The 20214-nt window shown below is 40.3% G+C and overlaps 1 protein-coding gene across 1 annotated transcript; it reads left to right on the top strand.

Annotated features, from left to right (window-relative positions):
* The first annotated feature begins 6646 nt into the window (after nucleotides 1-6646).
* On the top strand, nucleotides 6647-9990 carry LOC120435350. The gene is made up of 4 exons (XM_039604785.1): nucleotides 6647-7413; nucleotides 8139-8260; nucleotides 9736-9838; nucleotides 9924-9990. The coding sequence occupies exons 1-4, from the start codon at nucleotides 6647-6649 to the stop codon at nucleotides 9988-9990; spliced, it is 1059 nt and encodes a 352-aa protein (XP_039460719.1).
* Nucleotides 9991-20214: the final 10224 nt, after the last annotated feature.

The raw sequence follows: 20214 nt of genomic DNA, 5'->3' as shown, positions 1-20214 counted from the left end.
AGTGTGACCCCATAAAGACTTTCCTAAACCTGCTGGTCTGGAAGTCCAGCAGTTCATCTAAACAAAAGGCACTTAGACTAAAACAGACATAGATACGTTTATCCTACCGCAAAACAACCTCTCCCATGCTCCCAGGATGTGGGTGTGAATGCCAGAACACTCTGGAATGCACACAAAGTCTTTGCAGACTATTAAGGATCAAACCTCTACCAACATGACATTGATTATACAACTCTAAGCATATATGTGCAGTGTTGGGCAAATTACTTTGAAAAAGTAATTAATTATAGTTACTAGTTACTTCTTCAAAAAAGTAACTGAGTTAGTAACTGAGTTACAATATTCTAAAAGTAATTAATTACTTGAAAAGTAACTATTGAGTTACTTTAAAAAAACGTTTAACCCTCTGGGGTCCAGAGCATAATTGGCCATTTTTTACTACTTTTGATGTTTCCTCCTCATTTTACCTTTAAAAACTATTTACTTTGCCTTGTTTGGTTTCATCCTTTTCAGCACAACCTCACGTGTCTGAATTTACAGTCATGTTTTCATTTTGACATACTGTATTAACACAATTGATCTAAAATCAGACAAAAAACATAAAATCAGAGTTGAAAAAGTTATATTTTTTACCATAACAACCAGTAGCGGTTTTAGATACGGGCAACGCGGGCGGTTGCCCGGGCGGCATCGTGGTGGGGGGCATCACGGGCATCGGCAAAAAAAAAAAAAAGTTGCTGCCCCAACATCATGCCAGCGCATATTAGGGATGGCATAGGCACCGATCGGTTTTCTAGCGCCATTTGCTGGGAGTAAGGGCGCCCTCCGTTTGCAGGGTGCGCCTGCTGCTTGCGGCACAGAAGGAGAGGGCGTGGCAGCGGGGGATTCTCTGGCTGACTGGAGCAGCATCTAATAACCAACTCGCAAGATAAAACAAAATAAAAACAAACCAACAACACAAAAACACCAGACATTATGATACAGACTTATAATTTGCACCGATGTTTTTCTATAAACGAAAAGTGAGCGCGAGAGCCCTCGGTGCGCCTGCTCGCTAGTAAAATAATCAATTAAAGTTTATTGTCATCTCTGCTACATACAGTCCAGTACATAGAGAGACGAGATGACGAGCCTCCAGTTACAGCAGTGCAAGTAAACGAACAATAAATATTTAAGAGTAAAAACATTAATATACACTTTAGGACATCCTGATAATAATGAATTACAGTAGTCCAGCCTGGAAGTAATAAATGCATGAACTAGTTTTTCAGCATCACTCTGAGACAGGATATTTCTAACTTTAGAGATGTTGCGCAAATGGAAGAAAGCAGTCTTACATATTTGTTTAATATGTGCATTGAAGGACATGTCCTGGTCAAAAATGACTCCAGGGTTCCTCACAGTATTACTGGAGGCCAAGGTAATGCCATCCAGAGTAAGAATCTGCTTAGATACCATATTTCTAAGATTTTCAGGGCCGAGTACAATAACCTCAGTTTTATCTGAATTAAGAAGCAGAAAGTTAGCGGCCATCCAGGTCTTTATGTCTTTAAGACATTCCTGCAGTTTAACCTAAACTTGGTTTATATCTGACCCAGATAGACTGCAGGTCATAACTTCTTACTTGTAGTTCAGTTCACCTGACACTCAGACCGGCGGCCACCTCGGGTCTCTCCTCCTCCTGCCTCCCCTTCCCTCATCCACCTGCTGGCCTCTATGGAAGCTCCGCCATAGCCACCACCAAACAACTGAGCTATTTTTACACATCGGCCAGCATCCTGACAATCTTGACCCCAGTGTTCTTTCAAATTATAGACCGATTTCTAAGCTTCCCTTTATGTCAAAGATCCTGGAAAAGGTGGTCTGTAAACAACTTCAGACCTTCTTAGACTCCAATGGTATTTCTGAAAAATTCCACTCGGGCTTCAAGCCTCGACATAGTACTGAGACAGCTTTGCTAAGAGTTTTTAATGATCTCCTTTTAACCACAGACTCAGGTTGCTCTGTGGTTCTAGTCTTACTGGATTTGACTTCTGCGTTTGACACAGTAGATCATAACATTTTATTATCAAGGTTAGAGCAAGTAGTTGGCCTTAAGGGCACAGCCTTATCATGGTTTAAATCTTATCTTTCAGAGAGGTCATTCTCTATCACAATGGGGCAATACTCCTCCTCCTCTGCTCCTTTCCTCTGTGGGGTGCCCCAGGGGTCTGTTTTGGGCCCTATGCTATTCTCTCTGTACATGTTGCCCTTGGGATCTATCTTCCAAAGATATAATATTTCTTTCCATTGTTATGCCGATGACATTCAAATTTATTTCCCTTTGGGTTTGAATATCAGAGATCCATTGCATACATTGTTTAACTGTCTTCATGATGTGAGAACCTGGCTATCTCAAAACTCTCTAACCTTGAATGACAGTAAAACTGAAGTTATTGTCTTTGACAGCCATATTCCATTGAACCAACTAACTGTTACCCTTGGCCCACTTGCCAGCTACCTCTCCAGCGTTGTAAGAGACCTTGGGGTACTCCTGGATAGCTCCTTCAAATTAGAGAAACAAGTATCTACTGTGGTTAAATCCAGCTTCTATCAGCTACGTCAGATTTCTAAAGCTAAGCCTTTCCTCTCCCTCAAGGACCTTGAAAAGCTTATTGATGCATTCATTACCTCTAGAATGGACTATTGTAACTCCCTCTATTTAGGCCTCCCTCACTCCTCTCTTTACCGGTTGCAATTAGTACAGAACGCTGCTGCATGCCTTTTATCGGGTGCCAGAATGCATGATCATATGACTCCAGTTTTCGCCAAGTTACACTGGCTTCCTGTGAAATTTTGCATTGATTTTAAAATTCTTTTATTCACTTATAAAATCTTAAATAACTCTGCCCCTAGCTATTTAACAGAACTTCTTCATTTGTATAATCCTATAAAAGCACTAAGATCTTCTAACCAGATGTTTTTAATGCAACCTAAGTCTAGGTTGAAAACCAGAGGCGACCGTGCCTTTGCTATTGTAGCTCCTAGACTGTGGAACAACCTCTCTATTGCCATTCGCTCTGCTGAGACTGTTCAGTCTTTTAAATCTCGTTTAAAGACCCATCTTTTTACTCTGGCTTTGATGTAAGATAGTTTGATTATCATTTGGTTGGTTTCTATGTTTGTCTCGTCTTGCGTTGTATTTGTCTTATTTTATTTATTTTCATAATTTGTGAAGCACTTTGATCAAAACTGTTGTTTTTAAATGTGCTATATAAATAAATTTTGATTGATTGATTGATCCACCACCTTTCATTGTTCATGCTGTTAAAAAACAAAAACCCATCGGCCCATAAAAACAAAAAATCACCATCGGCCTACCGGTATGCCCTATGGCCAGTCCAGCTATGGTCGTGCCATCAGTTAACCCTTCGCAAGCCAGCTGTTGCATGCGTTCCCAGGGTTGCCGACCCCTGCTTTAAACAGTCGTGGCAGATGGCCGCCCCTCCCTGAGCATTATTCTGATGAAGGTTTCTTCCTGTTAAAACAGAGTTTTTCCTTCACACTGTCACCAAGTACTTCCTCATAGGGGTTGTCTGATTGCTGAGCCTTTCCCCACAACACTGTAAGGTCTTTACAGTATAAAACACAGTAGATGATTTGGTGATATATTAATAAACCTGAATTGCATTGATTTATTTTTTTTTGGGGGGGGTGTCTGCTTGGATTTATTTTCTCTCATATTTTTTTCCCAGGTGCCATCACTTCCTTTTGATCCTCACAGCTCATTATGTGAGTACCATTAACATAAAAAGTAACTTAAGAAAGTGAACTAATCATGAGATATACTCTAAACAAAATGGGGGACAGGGGAATGTGTTACTTACTTACTGCTGTGTGTTACTTATGTCTGTGAAGGTTCTCAGTCATCCAGGTCATCGTAGTCAAAGGAGTTTGCAAAGAAAAGCGTCTGGACTTCTTTGAGTTGCTTGAAGACGTTTCACCTCTCATCCGAGAAGCTTCTTCAGTTCTAAGGTCAAATGGCCGAGAGTCCCAGATTTAAACCCAGTGGGAGTATACCCCCAAAGAGGGACAAAGGACCCCCTGGTGATCCTCTAATCACATGCGACAAGGTGTGAAAGCGGGTGTGGTACCTAATCAGCCAGAGTTTGGGTGAGCTCATTGTGAAACCTGGCCCCACCCTATCATGTGATTTCCTGAGGTCAGATGGCCCAGGATGTGAGTGGGCGTTAAAGCGTCTGGGAGGGAACTCAAAACTGGATTATAGATGGCAGACAGTTGGTGTCGTAAACCACCGCCTCTGTTCAAAGATGGTCGCTCACAGTGGACATAGATGGCCTCTTTCACTCCTCTTTCAAACCATCTGTCCTCTCTGTCCAATATGTGAACATTGGCATCCTCGAAAGAGTGACCTTTATCCTTAAGATGCAGGTGGACTGCTGAGTCTTGTCCTGTGGAGGTGGCTCTTCTATGTTGTGCCATGCGCTTGTGAAGTGGCTGTTTGGTCTCTCAATGTAGAGGTCCGGGCATTCCTCACTGCACTGTACAGCATACACCAAACAGCCACTTCACAAGCGCATGGCACAACATAGAAGAGCCACCTCCACAGGACAAGACTCAGCAGTCCATCTGCATCTTAAGGATAAAGGTCACTCTTTCGAGGATGCCAATGTTCACATATTGGACAGAGAGGACAGATGGTTTGAAAGAGGAGTGAAAGAGGCCATCTATGTCCACTGTGAGCGACCATCTTTGAACAGAGGCGGTGGTTTACGACACCAACTGTCTGCCATCTATAATCCAGTTTTGAGTTCCTCCCAGACGCCTTAACGCCCACTCACATCCTGGGCCATCTGACCTCAGGAAATCACATGATAGGGTGGGGCCAGGTTTCACAATGAGCTCACCCGAAACTCTGGCTGATTAGGTACCACACCCGCCACACCTTGTCGCATGTGATTAGAGGATCACCAGGGGTCCTTTGTCCTCTTTGGGGTATATACTCCCACTGGGTTTAAATCTGGGACTCTCGGCCATTTGACCTTAGAACTGAAGAAGCTTCTCGGATGAGAGGTGAAACGTCTTCAAGCAACTCAAAGAAGTCCAGACGCTTTTCTTTGCAAACTCCTTTGACTGTGTGTTACTTAGTACTTACTTAGGTGTAAATGCTACATGATTTATTTTATTTTTTAGCAAAAAAAAGTCCTTTCCTCAGCAAGAGAAATGTATAGGACTATAAAACAGTAAATCAATCATTCAAATTGTTATTTTAAACATGTAAGTACCAAGTGTTATGACATAAACAAAACCTCACAAAATCAGTGAAAGCCTATTCAGAAAGAAAAAAAAACCAGATTGACCATTTTGTGTTGGAAAAGGATGATGTAAATGTTTATCAGTTCCCACACATGTCCAGCTCAACCCCACCAAACCCAAATCCAAAGAGTCTCTGATTCACTGCTGTAGTTTTTTACCTTTATAAAAGTCAGAAGACATTCACAGATACTAGTCTCCAACTGTTTTCTTGTTTCAGCTGCTGACAATGTGCAACATGTAAATGATAGCTATGTATTAACTGGACCAAATATAATGCATTCATATTGGTAGCACAATTACAGTTGGATTTCATGTATTGGTAACATACACTACGGTGAGTGTGTCATGGCCCCTGCCATTTTGACCCATTGTTTTGATTTTCGTGCATTGTTTGATCATTCTGTATTATTTTTGACTTCACTTGTATTCTGTGGCTCCTTCTGTTCAGTTTGCTTTATTAGATTTCCCTTTGTGTCTTTGCCCTCGGTCTGCCTCTGTGTCTGTGTTTAAATAGTTATGTGAGTCCTTGTGCCTTGTTTCTCCTCCTTCCATTTTATTCCAAGTTTCCCCAGCCCGTCATGTCGGTGCTCTCCTTCATGCCCCTCCTTGCTCTCTCTCCCCTTCCAGTCTGCATCTCTGTGTACTTCCTGTTTTACTTTTATAGTTTCCTGTATGTCATCTTGTGTTTGGTCCTGCCCTGTCTCGTTATGATTATTTGTGTCAGCTGTGTTCCCCGTGTGCTCCCACGTCCCTCGTTATCTTTTCTGTGTAGTTATGTCTGGGTCTCCCTCAGTTCCATGTCGCATCCTCCCTCATAGCTATGTGACTCTCCACGTGTTTCCTTCTGAGTGTTTTCATCAGTATTTCCCAGATTACTTTTGTATTGCCTTTTTGCCGTTCAGCAAATAAAGCTGCATTTTGAGTTTAAGTTTTGTTGCCGTGATTTTTGCATTTGCGTCCTCACCTACCTGCACACAGCCAGTTTACGACAGAGTGTTCATACATAAACACACTGACACAGCAGACTAGTAGACTGAACAGCAGCATGAGCTGAGACTTTAACTGATGTTATGAGGAAGAAAATGAAAAACCATTCTCCATGTTTCAGAACAAACCTTCAAAGCCAGTAAAGTCTGAACAGTCATTCGCAACGTACTGACAGAATAGAAAACAGTTACTGCAGTTACACAAATGATGTCATTGTGTATTAAAATGGTCTCTGCTTTCTCTGCAGGATATATGAGAGCATCATCTCCAAGAGTGATTGGAAATCTAATGGACCTCCTGCTGTCTACCACAAAAAAAACAGAAGACTGGAACTCTGACAAGAATGACTGTTGGAGAAAAAAATATTAACAAGATAAATAAAACCATCTTACTTGTGGGTGAAAGAGGAGCAGGAAAATCTACTCTGATCAATGCTCTGCTCAGCTACACCATGGGGGTAAAGCGGGAGGATGAAGTCTGGTTTCAGATCGTAAGTGAGGAAAAAAGTCAGACATCAGATGTGATCGTGTACGAGATCTTTGGGTTTGAAGATGAAACCCTGCCCTACTCTCTGACCATCATTGATACTCCTGGATATGGAGACACCAGAGGACTGGAACATGATGACATCATCAGTGAAAGATTATTGGACTTGTTTCGATCAGATGACGGAGTTCATGAAGTTCATGCAGTGGGTCTGGTGATGAAGGCCAGTGTGAATCGACTGAGTGACCGACTGATGTATGTCTTTGATTCAATGACGTCTCTGTTTGGAAAAGACATGGAGAAAAACATCACAGCTCTCATCACACACTCAGATGGAAACAGGCCTGATAATCCTTTAAAAGCTCTTGAAGTTGGGAATATTAAATGTGCCAAAAATGAGAAGAACGAGCCTGTTCACTTCTTGTTTGATAACTGCCAGTGTGAAAAGCGAGCAGAGGAAAACACAATTTCAGAAAATTTATGGGATCTTACACAGAAAAACATGGATCAATTGACAGACTTCTTAGAAAAATCTAGTCCTCAAAAAGTGATGAAAATAGCTGAAGTGTTAAATGAACGAATCAGACTGAAAGCCTGCATCCAAAACCTGAAAGAGAGAATCGAGTATATTCAACTAAAACAAAGAGAAATCAGATCGATGCAAGAAGCTCTGAAAAAACAGGAAGATAAAAAAATGGAAGCAGAAAAACAGATTCAAGAAGCAAGAAAGAAGCAAGAAACTTTAAATAGAGATGGAGAAGAAGCTCTGAAGCTCCAAAAAATGATAAATAAACTTAAGGAAGAGATGAAGAACAATGAGAAGTTCACTGTAGAAGTTGATGAGGTCTACAAAGAGAAAGAACCCACTGATAGTGGGATGTGGGGTTTATTTTCTTTGACGCAGCTGTCTGCTGTACAGTCTGTGAGGAGAACTATCCTGGATGCACAATGGCATGGAAACCTGAACACTGTGAGGTCATGAAGAAAGGCAGCTGCACTGTTTGTCCCAAGAAGTGTCCTGCATCAAAACATGTGAAAGACAATTGGAGATATGTGACCAAAACAAAGAGAGTGAAGAAGACCAATGAAGAAATGAAAAAGAAGTATGAAAAGAATAAGTTAGAATGTAAGGAGAAGGCAGAGCTTTTGGAAGGAAAACAGAGTGAAATTAATAAACTAACAGGAGGCAATCCAACACTGAATAATCCAGAAATACAACAGAACTATGAAAAGTATCAAAAAGAAAGTGAGAAGATGTCAGTCATGTTAAAAAATCTTGAAAAGGAAATGATCCAAGTGACAGCAGAGAAAGAAAAGTGGCTAAATGAGTCCTACCAACATGTTGTCAGCCTGGAGCAGATCGCTCTGAAAGCTGCTTCAGTGTCCACTATTGTCCCCTTGGAGCTCCTGATTGAGAAGATGGAGGAGAAAGAAGACACAGAGAAGGCCCAGAAACTGAAGGAGATGAGAAGCAGATTGGATATTAGAACCAAAGCAGTTTAAACAATTACCATCAGCTATCAAAAACTTTGGGAGATTCTTGGCCTTGCATAAATAAAGCATGTAAAGAAGCATTAGGCAGTTGTCTATATGGCTTTTTTCCTGATACTGCGCTATGCTACATCTTCAGATGTACACCACGGCTTGTTTTGTTTTTGTTGACAGACGGCATATTACTTTTAACAAAGCCTATTAGAAATAAATGACTTATTGATTGTTGATGAGCACCGACATCTCGACTTAGCGCACAGTCAGTTTGTTTAGCAGTTTTTTGGTGCAATGTTTGTGTAAGGTAGAGCAGTTTAATGCATCTGACATCAAATCTGTGCCAATCACAACATGTAGATCCATCTGCTTTGGTGATCCCTGCAGAAAAAAAGGGAATTACTTCCAAAATGATTTTTGTCTCAAGAATAAATTGTTGCATAAAAAATTCCCAAAACATGTCAGAAATGTCATTGAATTTATATCATTTAAACATAAAATGAAAAAGTATATTATATAAAGTATTATATTATTTTGTAATTTTATGGCAACTGATAGTCAATTGAATGCAAGGAATTGATTTTTGATGTGGACATCAGGGCCTGCTAAGGCGGGAACATCATGTATGCTTTCATATTTTATCCAATTATTTCAAAAAATGTCTCGTTTATAAAAAAAATACTTTGAATTAGTGCTTTTTCTTTATTAATATACATGTATTTCACACAGATATTTGTACTTATGTAACAGCACATGTCAAATATTACTACAGAAACTCCACAGCGAGTTATTATGCAGAGCAGAGCAGGTGTGAGCTGCCAGCTGTGCTCTGAATGCAGTGAGGACGCCCCCTGCTGTTTAATGATCAGTACTACAGTGTGTGTGAACAGCTCCCTGCCTCTCTGATGTCACAAACTAAACTCTGTGTTCTCCACAAATACATGTGTTTCTGTCACGTTGTTCTAATGTTGTCAGTGTGAGCTTTACTCTACTGCTTCTCTCATGGTGACTCAGTAAAGTGGTTCATGGCACTAATATGATCCAGAGACAGTCCAACGTGTTGTCTTTCTAATCAGTAAGTACAAAGGATGTTGGAGACACTGAACTCAGGCACAGTGTAGAAATATCCAATCCAACTTTGACTCTTCAGTGTTTCTGAGTCCAGTTCTGAAATCTGATCATCTTCCATCTGATTGATGCTTTGGATTCTTCATGTGTTCATGATAGAAATATTTCTGAGGAGTCAGGCCGAGTGGAAACATTTGGAACCTTTCATGTTTGACTTGATCTGTTCAAATTCTCTATATTCTGTTCTTCCACATCAAATCATCTCCTGCTCGATGCAGTTTTCTGTCAATCCTCAATAAAATATCTGCTTCACTGAGTCAATTTGGTCAGAGTGTCTTTACAGGATAATCAGCTGAATTTTTCTGTTTCTCTTTGTTCCTCAAACACTTCCAGTTTATTGGGAGCTGGAGTTGGCCAAGCCTGGTCTAGATGGTGCTCTGTCTATCCCTCGGCTCCTCGGCACAATACCCTCCTCCATACTAGATCATGGGGTCCTGTAAGCAGCCTCTGAATAAAGTGAAAGCCAAAAGCAGCCCCTCTACTGGCCAAATGGACCAGACCTTGTCCTCCTTCCTCTCTAGGGAGAAAAAGGACACTCTGAGGAATCCAGTGCAACTTACCCCCAAAAAGTTCACCAGGATCCTTTGAATGTTAGACAAGAGGGTAAGTGGCGGATCAACACAAGTCAACCGGTGCCACAAAGCAGAAGAAACCAGATTATTGATAACAAGAACCCGACCTCTGTATGACATGTTAGGTAAAACCCACCTCCATTTTAAAATCCGACCGTTGACTCTATCCAACACATTTTCCCAATTCTTCCGCAAAAAAGTGTCATTGCCTAAAAACACCCCTTAATGCTTAAGCCCACCGATTCTCCAGATCAAACCTCCAGGCAGACTGAGCTGATCCCCCAGCTGACCTGTCACAGTTCCAGCCTCACTCTTTTCCCAGTTTATTTTGGCAGAAGAAATACAACCAAAAAGAGAAACTGTGTTCTCTAAAACCTCGATATCTTTCTGTGAGTTGGTCAGGACAATTAAATCATCGGCATAAGCTGACAACTTTAAAGAAACATTGCACCCAGGGATATAAACACCACACAAGTCCTGTCTTAACTTGTGAAGCAAAGGTTCAATTGCCAGGGAATACAGCATCCCTGACAAAGAACAGCCCTGCCTCACCCCCCTTAGAACACTGAAGGGACCACTCAAGACCCCATTTATTTCCAGGACACTCGTAATGTCACGGTACAGAACCTGAATCATGGCTACAAAACCTGGGCTGAAGCCAAAAGCAGCTAAAGTGTGCCACAGATATTGGTGTTCAACCCGGTCAAAAGCTTTTTCTTGGTCTAGAGAAATGAGACCAACATCTATACCCAAAGACCTAGAGAGGTCCAGAACATCTCTAATCAAAGTGACATTATCACTTATCAGCATGTACGCCAATACGTTTGGTCCCCATGAACAACAGAAGCCATCACGTCTTGAAGCTTGGTGGCCAGGACTTTGGAGAAAATGTTATAGTCCGTACAGAGCAACGAGACTGCTCTCCAGTTCTTCAAACTGCGTAGATCTCCCTTCTTTGGCAGCAGAGTGATTACCGGCCTTCTACAGCTCAGAGGCAGCAAGCCTCTCTGCAGACTATCCGTGACAACCTCCAGCAAATCCTCACCAACCAAAAGGCTTTGTAGAACTCAACAGGAAGACCATCCATGCCAGGAGCCCTACCATTCTGAAAACTCATCAGAGCAGTATGAAGTTCATGCAAAGTTGGCTGAACCTCCAGTTTTCGATTGGTTTCAGCCGCCACCTGAGGGAGTCCCCTGAAGAATCTATTGCACAAACTAGGATTTTCTGAGAAATCACTCTTAAAAAGGTCCTCATAAAAGCTGATAGCGAACTTTCTGATCTCAGAAGGATCTGAGATTATTGAGCCACTGTCAGACATTAGAGAGTGAATAATTTTTTTTTGCCCATTCTTCTTTTCCAGTCCAAAGAAAAAGTCAGATGGGGCATCCATCTCCGTAACACTGAGGAAACGTGACCTGACCAAAGCCCCTTTGGCTGTCCTAAAAGTTTTGTCATGTAACAGGGCCGTATTGAAATGCCAGTAGGCACTCCGTACACGAACATTTTTAATGAAAACAGAACAATGAACCAGACAATGATCAGAGAAACCAACAGGGGTTATCTGACAGTCCTTAAAAATACTCAAATGCTGTTTAAATGAGTATATGCGATCCAGTCTCGCCAAAGATAAATGATTGTCCTTAGAGTGACTCCATGTGTACTGTCTCTGATGTCCATTGAAAAACCTCCACACATCTGACAGGTGCACAGCTGCAGCCAGCTGCCTAAGCCTGCGAGAGGATGCTGGATGAAGTTCTGTGTGGTTCCTATCCAAAGGTGGGTTAGCAGTACAATTGAAATCCCCACACAAAAACAAATACTCATCATCGCTAGAAACCTTAACAGTATCACACAGGACATCTAAACAACCCATTCTGTCCACTCCTTTAGTTGGTGCATATACATTGAGAAAAACAATATTCACATTTTCATATTCGACTTTAACTTTCAGCAAACACCCCTTGATTATTTCCTCTGCTTCGCAAGAAACTGGTAAAATATTCTTAGAGAACACAATCCCCACACCTCCACTACAACTGGACTTATGACTAAAAAAACATTTCCCCCACAGCACTTCCTCCAGTCACTCTCATTGTCACCAGTACTATGAGTTTCTTGACCAACATAATATCTAATTTCTTTAAGTCCATGAGCTCGAAAAAAGCAGGTCTTTTCACCTCATCTCTAGCACCATTCAAATTTAATGTGCCTATTTTGAATTCAGACGTGAGGGCAGTGTTACGAAATCAGTTTTTACCCCGGTTCTTTTATTCGTCGAGGGATCCAGAGATGGCACCGGAACTCAGTAGTTATTTTTACAAAACCTTTATTCATCTTTATTCATCTTCATTTAAGGATGCACTCCTAGAAGGGAAGACGAGGCCGGTGTTCCTCTGAAACAATCTTCACCCCTTTGTTAGTCACATCCAGCTTTATAGGAGCGACCCCATCATAAAACCCCCACAGTGTGCTGCAGACTCTGTGTCTGTGTCTATGTGCACAAGCACGTGAGTGCCTGTGTGTGCGCATACCCGTATGTCTACGTGAGTGCACGTGAATGACTGTGTGCGCGTACCTCTGTGTATGTCTGTTGAAGCGAGATCATTCAACTGTAGACCAGACAACAAACGACGGAGGCCCAGAAAAGTGCAATCAAACGATGAGTTTATTGACAACGGAGAACAACCGTCAGCATATGGCTTATTTGCTCTGACAAAAATACACTGAGTTCTGGTTTTATAGCATAGAGGATCACACCCCCACATACACGTCAAATACAGGTCAAAAATACATTATGTCCAGTCATTGTTTACAGACAAGGGTACATCTTGTACATCTCTAATAACTATGAACAGACATATAACTTCTCTTTTTGATAACACCTTCCTTTTAAGGTAATAACTTCAAGCTTCAGGGCCTCTAAGGGCTAATAATGGACCCTCGTCCTCAATCACTAAGTAGACTGAATTGGCGCAAGTCTCAAATAAGAAGCAGAAGACACTTGGGCCTTCGCTCAGGCCTGCTACTAGATTTATGTGTATTGTAAGCATGCATGCAATTAACCTGCTATGTTCTCATCCTCCCTCAACATGTATCACCTGGACACTCTCACCAGTGAAGCTTAAAACCCTCTTGGATAGAACATCAACTCTAAACAAGCACAGTTATGCATTGTGTATAGAATGAACTCAACCTGTGAATAGAATGAATGTGACGACAAACATATTCAATCCAATATGAACCCTGTAAACAATATTACTGATAAAATAATACTGTAGAACATGTTATTAATGCATTTATCATAAGGCAGATTATACGGCAGCAATAAAAGAATCTCTAAATCCCAACACTGTGCACGTGAGTGAATGTGCATGTGGATGTGTGAGTGTAACAGTTGAAGCACTGTTTGTGTGTCTCTATATACGTGACTTCCTGGGGGTCATGTTGAGACTCCCACACAGATATCCTCTGGGGAATTTCCACTCAGCATTAACTCTTCTTTGTCACAGTTTAACTGGGGAGGATCTCCTAGAATCTACTCCTAAGTTCATGACACAGTCAGGCCTTTATTTATATCCAGGGCAGTGTCAGTGTCTCTACCATAATTCTACATTCTATCTTAACACATTTCTAAACTCTAAAACAAACTAAACATTCCTACATATCCAAACTCTAAAATAAGCTAAACATTTCTACAGAAGCGAGACAGAGGAAAAAAGACAGGGACCTATAGAGTGTGTTCCTAAACATCATCGTCATCATCATCAGTAAGTGCTTGAGCTCTCACTTTCAAAATCAGTTTCTTTAAACGATAAATCTCTTGGTCTGTCAACACAACATCAATAAAATTTCCAGATTTCACTTTAACCATCCTGAGGCCTTTGGTTTTCTGTAAGAAGTTCCTGATCTTAGCAGGAGAGTACAGATGCTGGTGTTCCTGGCTTAGGGACAAATCACTTTCAGACTCCATACTGCTCTCTCCTGTTTTGTTTCCTCTCTTAGCTTTCAACGTTTTTGTACTACAGTGGGCAGGTTCAGAGCTCTTCCTCTTTTGAGACAACTTCAGCAAATCCTCATCAAGCATGTTGTCATCCTCACAAAGATCATCACACACAGACTCAAGAGTCGTGTCAGCTTTCTGACTGGTGTCAGAAACACCAGCAGACTGGTCATTAGTCAGATCCGTTTCTACACCATCAACACTTTTCACAATGCCAGTTTCATCAGACCCATTACTGCTCGGAAAAAAACGTTTTTCTACCAGTGACGAGTTATGAAAATTCAAAGTCAGGCTTCCAAAGGACGTCAGAATTGGTGTCTCTATCTGTGACTGTCCCAGAGGAACCTACCTGAGGGATTATTAAAGATCTGTCTATCTAGAAAGACTTGCATTGATTCACAGTGTACAATTCTTTCTAATCTATTAACATCTTCTTCCAAATCCTGTTTCTGCTGCATCAGAAGGGCTCAAACCTCCTGCTGTTGTCTGCTGGACCATCAATTCTACTTTATGATGATCTTCAAAGATAAAAACGTGAGTTTATTTGTGAACTCTGTGAAATGCATCTGATGTTTAGTTTGAACCAATCCTGTGTCAGCTGCAGCCACATCATTGCCACGCATACAAATGGCTGCGTTCCTGTTTAGACCTGCTGGCTGTCAATGGGCTTCATTCCATTTCAGACTGCCGGTGGTCGCTGTGATCTAAACTCAACATGGCTCCTGTGTTAGAAGAGCCTCTGATTTTAAATTTGCACATTGAATAGTTTCTTTGCAACACTATGGAGCTACCAGCCCAGTATATGTAGCCCACAGTAGATGGAGTTATCAAGCTGCACTGACAAACATCAGGACTCATGTGATCCCTACATGTGGACCTTTCACACATGGATCCAAGTGCAGATTCAACTCTGCATTACATTTGACTTCAGCTGTTACACACTTTCATTTTCTAGCTGTGTCACTTCCTGCTTTTTGGATCAGATAGTTTATCCATGTCCACAAATGTTTGGCTGCATATTTGTATCATCTATATTTTCCAGTCTTCATACAGCCGATATTTCATGTGGACTCCAATCTGCCACCTGCCATCACGTTTTCAGGGTTCATTCAGTGTTGAAATGTAGGACAAACAGCAGCACATGTTCTCTAAATGTTTGCAGTCATTTTTAAATTAAGCTTCATTCATTTATTTTAATGTTAATGTCGCCTTTTTTACTCTGTGTGAGGATTTTAATGACAGACATTAAAGGAGCTTCTTTGATTAGAACCAAATTCATGTTGATTTTCAGCCAGAAATGATAAAAACTTTAATATTTCTGTTTATAATCATCAACCTGGAGACTAATACAAGTATAATAGTAATAAAAAGCCTTTATTATTTGAGTAATGCCTGAATCTGCTCAGAGACAGAGACAACACTGAGTTGTTGATGACAGTTAACATTAACTGAATTAAAAACAAAGTGCTTTTATTGTGAAAATCTGCCTCCTGCTTCTTTAAATAATTTTTTATGTATTTTTTAATCTCACAGTGAAACATTGAGACATTAATCTGACACAGTTTCATCAGCAGCTGTGTTTTCACAGACGTTTCACTTTGATTTGTTCAGATTGAGCAGAGAGAAGTGGCTCTCTGTGTGCACACTGCTGAGAAACAGAAGCTCATTTCTGCTCTGCTTCATGAAAACAGTGTTATGGAGGAACAAGAAGTTCAGCCTCTAAACTCTCAGCGTGAGGACTGAGGGAAGAGTTTCAGAGTTTTGCCTCACAGCTTTTAGCGTCTACACAAAGAGACGATTACGCACTAGTTCTGAGAACATCTCCACCTCCTAAAAACAAACTCTCCTACTAGCAGCTGTCACAACCACAACAGGCAGAAGACTGGATTTCTTCAGGCTCAGATTTACTGCAGTTTGCAGTAAACTGTGTGTCACAGACTTTGTAGTTCACATTTATGTGACTCCTTTAAATCTTCTCCTGAAAGTGAAACTCTTACAAACACATCAGGCCACAACCTGCTGCAGGTTAATGATCTAAAGACAGCTGACCTTTGAACAGGAACTTGTGAGTCTTTTGTTGTGTTTAATGCTCACAGTGCTGAAGCCTGCAGACACACCCACATCATATTATTTGTTCTCAGGGTCGTTCGGCGTGGCAGAGTCGGAACAGAAACTTTCTGCAGGTTAATTATTGATCAAACTAAAGTCATATTAAGGAGCTACTGGCATGGAGTCAGAGCAGAGCTCAGAAATCTGAAATATATCAAAGTATATTAAAGTTAAAGAGTTTAGAGAACACTGTTTGGTTAGCTGCCTCAAAGGCAGATGACTCTCAATATCACAAGATCAGGTGAGATTACAGACCAAGGGAAAATCACTGGGATTATCTGTGAACAGGCAGAAAAGCATAGACGTGGTTATACCTTATAGCCATTTTGAAAAGGTAAGAGTGAATCTGTCTTCGTTCATCTACATGGAAACATAAAACCAAAAAACAAACCAATACAACCAAATCACTCCCAGTTTATTCACAACATTTGACACATACAGTGTAGCTCAGTCAAAACAGCCCAAGGCCAAGTGAAAGTGTTGAGAGGGAAAGGTAATGATTAATGATTTATTTAAACTCATAACTGGGTGCAGCAGCTGAACTTTGACCTGTGAGCTGCAGCTTAAGCCTCTTTTATGGTTTAGTGTTTAATGTGTAAACTGTTTATCACTGCAGAGATGCCTACAGGCTATCTACTGTTCAAAAGTGAATTGTTATATACAGTGTGGCAGCTGACCTTTGACCTGCGAACTTCAGCCTCTTTGCTGGTGTGACGTGTTTAATGCTCATCTATTGCAGCCTGCAGACACACCCACATTATCTGATTTTCAGGGCTGTTTTCCGTTTGTTGGAGTTGGAGCAGAAACCTGCTGCAAGTTAATTATTTATCAAATTAATATCACACAAGGTGCAGCAGCTGACCTTTGACCTGTGAGCTTCAGACTCTGGTGTGAAGTGTTTAATGTGACTTCAGCCTGCAGACACAGAGGACTGGTGACGGAGAAGAAGCAGAAGATTTTCTCTGTTTCTACACAGACCTGGTCCAGATGTTCACGTTCATGGGAAGAAGCTGAGTAAGTGCAACGTCCTCTTTGAATCCTGGATCAGGAAGCCGGTGAATATTTGGTGTTTAAATAAGGTTTCTGTCTTTGACTCAGTCTGCTGTCACTTTGTTTTAGAGAGAAAAACAGGTTTCAGATTAACTGGTGTTCCTGCTGCTCCAGCACTAAAGGACAGTATAGGTGACCGCGCTGATGCCTGTTTATAATTTCACCAAAGCTAATAAACTGTTGGCTAAATTTTCTTGTTGTCAGAGGTAAAGGAGTTGAGAAGAGCAGATAATAAGGATTAAATATTGTTCTTAATACAGGGTTCGTACGGGGGCTTGAAATCCTTGAAAATGCTTGAATTTTAATGTCGTCTTTTCAAGGTTTGAATAGTGCTTGAATTTCAGATGTGGTGCTTAAAAGTGCTTGAAAATGTAACTGTATTTCATTCACAATAAATAACTATCTGATTGAATAGTTTTCTTATCAGATAGAGAAATAAAATGAGTCACAAAATGTAAAAGCAAAATTTCCCCGCCTGGGCTGCCTTGCGTCTGTTTCAACGTGTGACCCCGCCCCTCCCCCGGACAGTCGGGGATGAGTGCGCTAACATACCTGTACGTTGCCGTATTAATGAGAGTTTGCGCTCTCCAGTCGCATGATAGGTGAGTCCTAGTAAATAATTTTCCAGTACGTGTACGTTACACATGCTATTTTTTAAAATTCTGATTATTATTTTGCTAGCTATCAAACTCGCTGGAGAAATGATTGAAATGCACTGAGTGTGATGCAGTATGGCAGCGCTGTTATGGAATATGCTGTGAACTTAGCTAACATTACTTAGCAGTAATATGAGTTAATTTACTCAAGTGAAAGCTTTAAACATTAGCCCGATACATAACTAGCTAACTTAAGGCTTTCTGATTAACCCCCATTTAAACTTGGGTCGAACGTGCGGACTTCAAGCTATATACCAGTTTTTAAATTGTGTTGGTAAAACAGCGTTTTTTATGGAAAGCGCTAGCAAACACGCTTTGCTTGTGAGTGAAAAAAGAAAAAACACTCCTTCCCTATTGGTGGAAAAATGTACCATGTCGACCAATCAAAAAATGATGTGGCAACATGTGCAATTTGGTTGTTTGGGAAGAGGGGGAAGTTTTAGGAGTGACCGGCGAGAGAGAGCAAGTGAGCGAAAGAGAGAGAGAGAGAGAGTTTTGATACGTGAGAGATTTGTGACGTTTACCGTGTTTGGAGTCTCAAGTTAGTGTGTTATCTTGTGTAGTTAGTGTGTAGTGTAGTCGTTTTGTTTTGTGTGTCAGTTCTACTAGTGAACGTCACAGTTGCTGCCTTAAAGCCACCAACGGCAGATTGCAGTGTAAACGCTGAGCGACACACCTGCTGTCAGACCTGCAGGTTTATCCCTGTGCTGTTCTCATCTGTGTTATAGTGACACAAACTATTTTTTGGAGTTGCATAAATAATTTGTGTGCCTTCTTATTTGATGCAGAACACCTGATTGTTCTGTAAATAGTTTTGAATGGTTATATAAAAAACGTCTGAGCCTTGGCTGCATTTTTAGGTAAATAGTACCAGATAACTTTTGTTGTTTGCAAAACTTCTGCATATTTTTTAAAAATGTACAATTTCTATTTGCATTTCAAGTTATGAAAATGATTTGTTAAACATGCTTGTGGGTTTTACAGTCAAAAATATCACTTTCTACTTGTATTTTAAATTTTGTCTGAATTTAGATAAATTCTGTCAAAATGAGTAAATAGCAGATTATCAAGATAAACAGTTTTTTTTTTTTTTTTTTTTTTTTTTATATATTTTATTTTTAATAAACTTTCTTGGATTCACTTTGCTTACCAAAGCTGAATGAAAACCAGAATATAACCTTAATTAAGGACATATCTGAAATTGAAATTAAAAAAGCTATTTCAAAATTAAAACCTAATAAATCCCCAGGCCCGGATGGATTCCCATCAGATTGGTATAAGGAAATGAAAGAGTTATTGATTCCCTTGATGAGAACATCATTCAATTATATTTTAAAGACGGGAGTAATTCCCCCATCTTGGAATGAGGCTTCTATTTCCTTAATAGCTAAAGAAGGAAAGGACAGGCTTGATTGTGGAAATTACCGCCCTATTAGTGTTCTTAACCAGGACTATAAGATATTCACATATATCCTTGCCAAAAGAATTGAAAATATTCTTGCTCAGATAATTAGCTTGGATCAGACTGGTTTTATTAAGCAGAGACAAACGCAAGATAATGTTCGCCGAACATTACATGTTATTGATTATGTTGGAAAAAATAAAATCCCGATGGTTCTTATGAGCTTAGATGCTGAAAAGGCTTTCGATCGGGTTAATTGGGAATTTTTATATAAAGTCATGGGCAAGTTTGGATTTCATCAATCGTTTATCAGGATTATTCAAGCACTATATAAATCACCAAGGGCAAGAATTAAAGTTAATGGGGCACTTTCTAATGTTTTTAATTTACAGAGAGGGACACGTCAGGGTTGTCCCTTAAGTCCCTCACTCTTTGCTCTTTTTATAGAGGCCCTGAGTCAAAGTGTTATACAAAGTAATAATATTACTGGTGTCAAGATCATGGGTCGAGAGCATAAGATATCCTTGTTTGCTGATGATATTTTGATTTACTTGACAAATCCGAACATTACTTTCCCCAAGCTGCTATCACTTCTGGAAACCTTTAGCTCACTATCAGGTTATAAATTAAATATACCGAAGACTCAGATATTAACTTTTAATTATAAGCCAAATCAGGAAATTAAGTCTAAGGTCAATTTGAACTGGGAGTCGGAGTGGATGAAGTATCTTGGAGTAAATATTACTAAAGATCTCTCTAAGTTATATAATGCAAATTTTAATCCTTTGTGTTATAAAATAAATGAGGATATTAAAAGATGGAACTTATTACCATTTTAAATTTTGAATCACGTATTGATACAGTTAAAATGAATATCTTGCCCAGGATGCTTTATCTGTTCCAAACACTCCCAGTTGAAATAACTGATAAACAATTTCAGGAATGGGACAAAATAATCTCTAGGTTCATATGGCAGGGGAAAAAACCACGGATTAAGTACCAAACTATCCAGTTGGCTAA

The sequence above is a fragment of the Oreochromis aureus genome, linkage group 3, assembly GCF_013358895.1.
Source record: "Oreochromis aureus strain Israel breed Guangdong linkage group 3, ZZ_aureus, whole genome shotgun sequence".
In the NCBI taxonomy this organism is placed as follows: domain Eukaryota; kingdom Metazoa; phylum Chordata; class Actinopteri; order Cichliformes; family Cichlidae; genus Oreochromis; species Oreochromis aureus.
Note: the sequence above shows the minus strand (reverse complement) of the source record. Positions and strands in the feature narration are given on the sequence as shown.

Bases quoted from the DNA above. Each gene is read 5' to 3' on its own strand.
- LOC120435350 (XM_039604785.1), top strand. From the start codon at position 6,647: ATGACTGTTGGAGAAAAAAATATTAACAAGATAAATAAAACCATCTTA. The intron at 7,414-8,138 runs GTATATTCAACT...ACATGTTGTCAG, and splicing joins AACCTGAAAGAGAGAATCGA to CCTGGAGCAGATCGCTCTGA. The intron at 9,839-9,923 runs GTAAGCAGCCTC...CTTCCTCTCTAG, and splicing joins ATACTAGATCATGGGGTCCT to GGAGAAAAAGGACACTCTGA.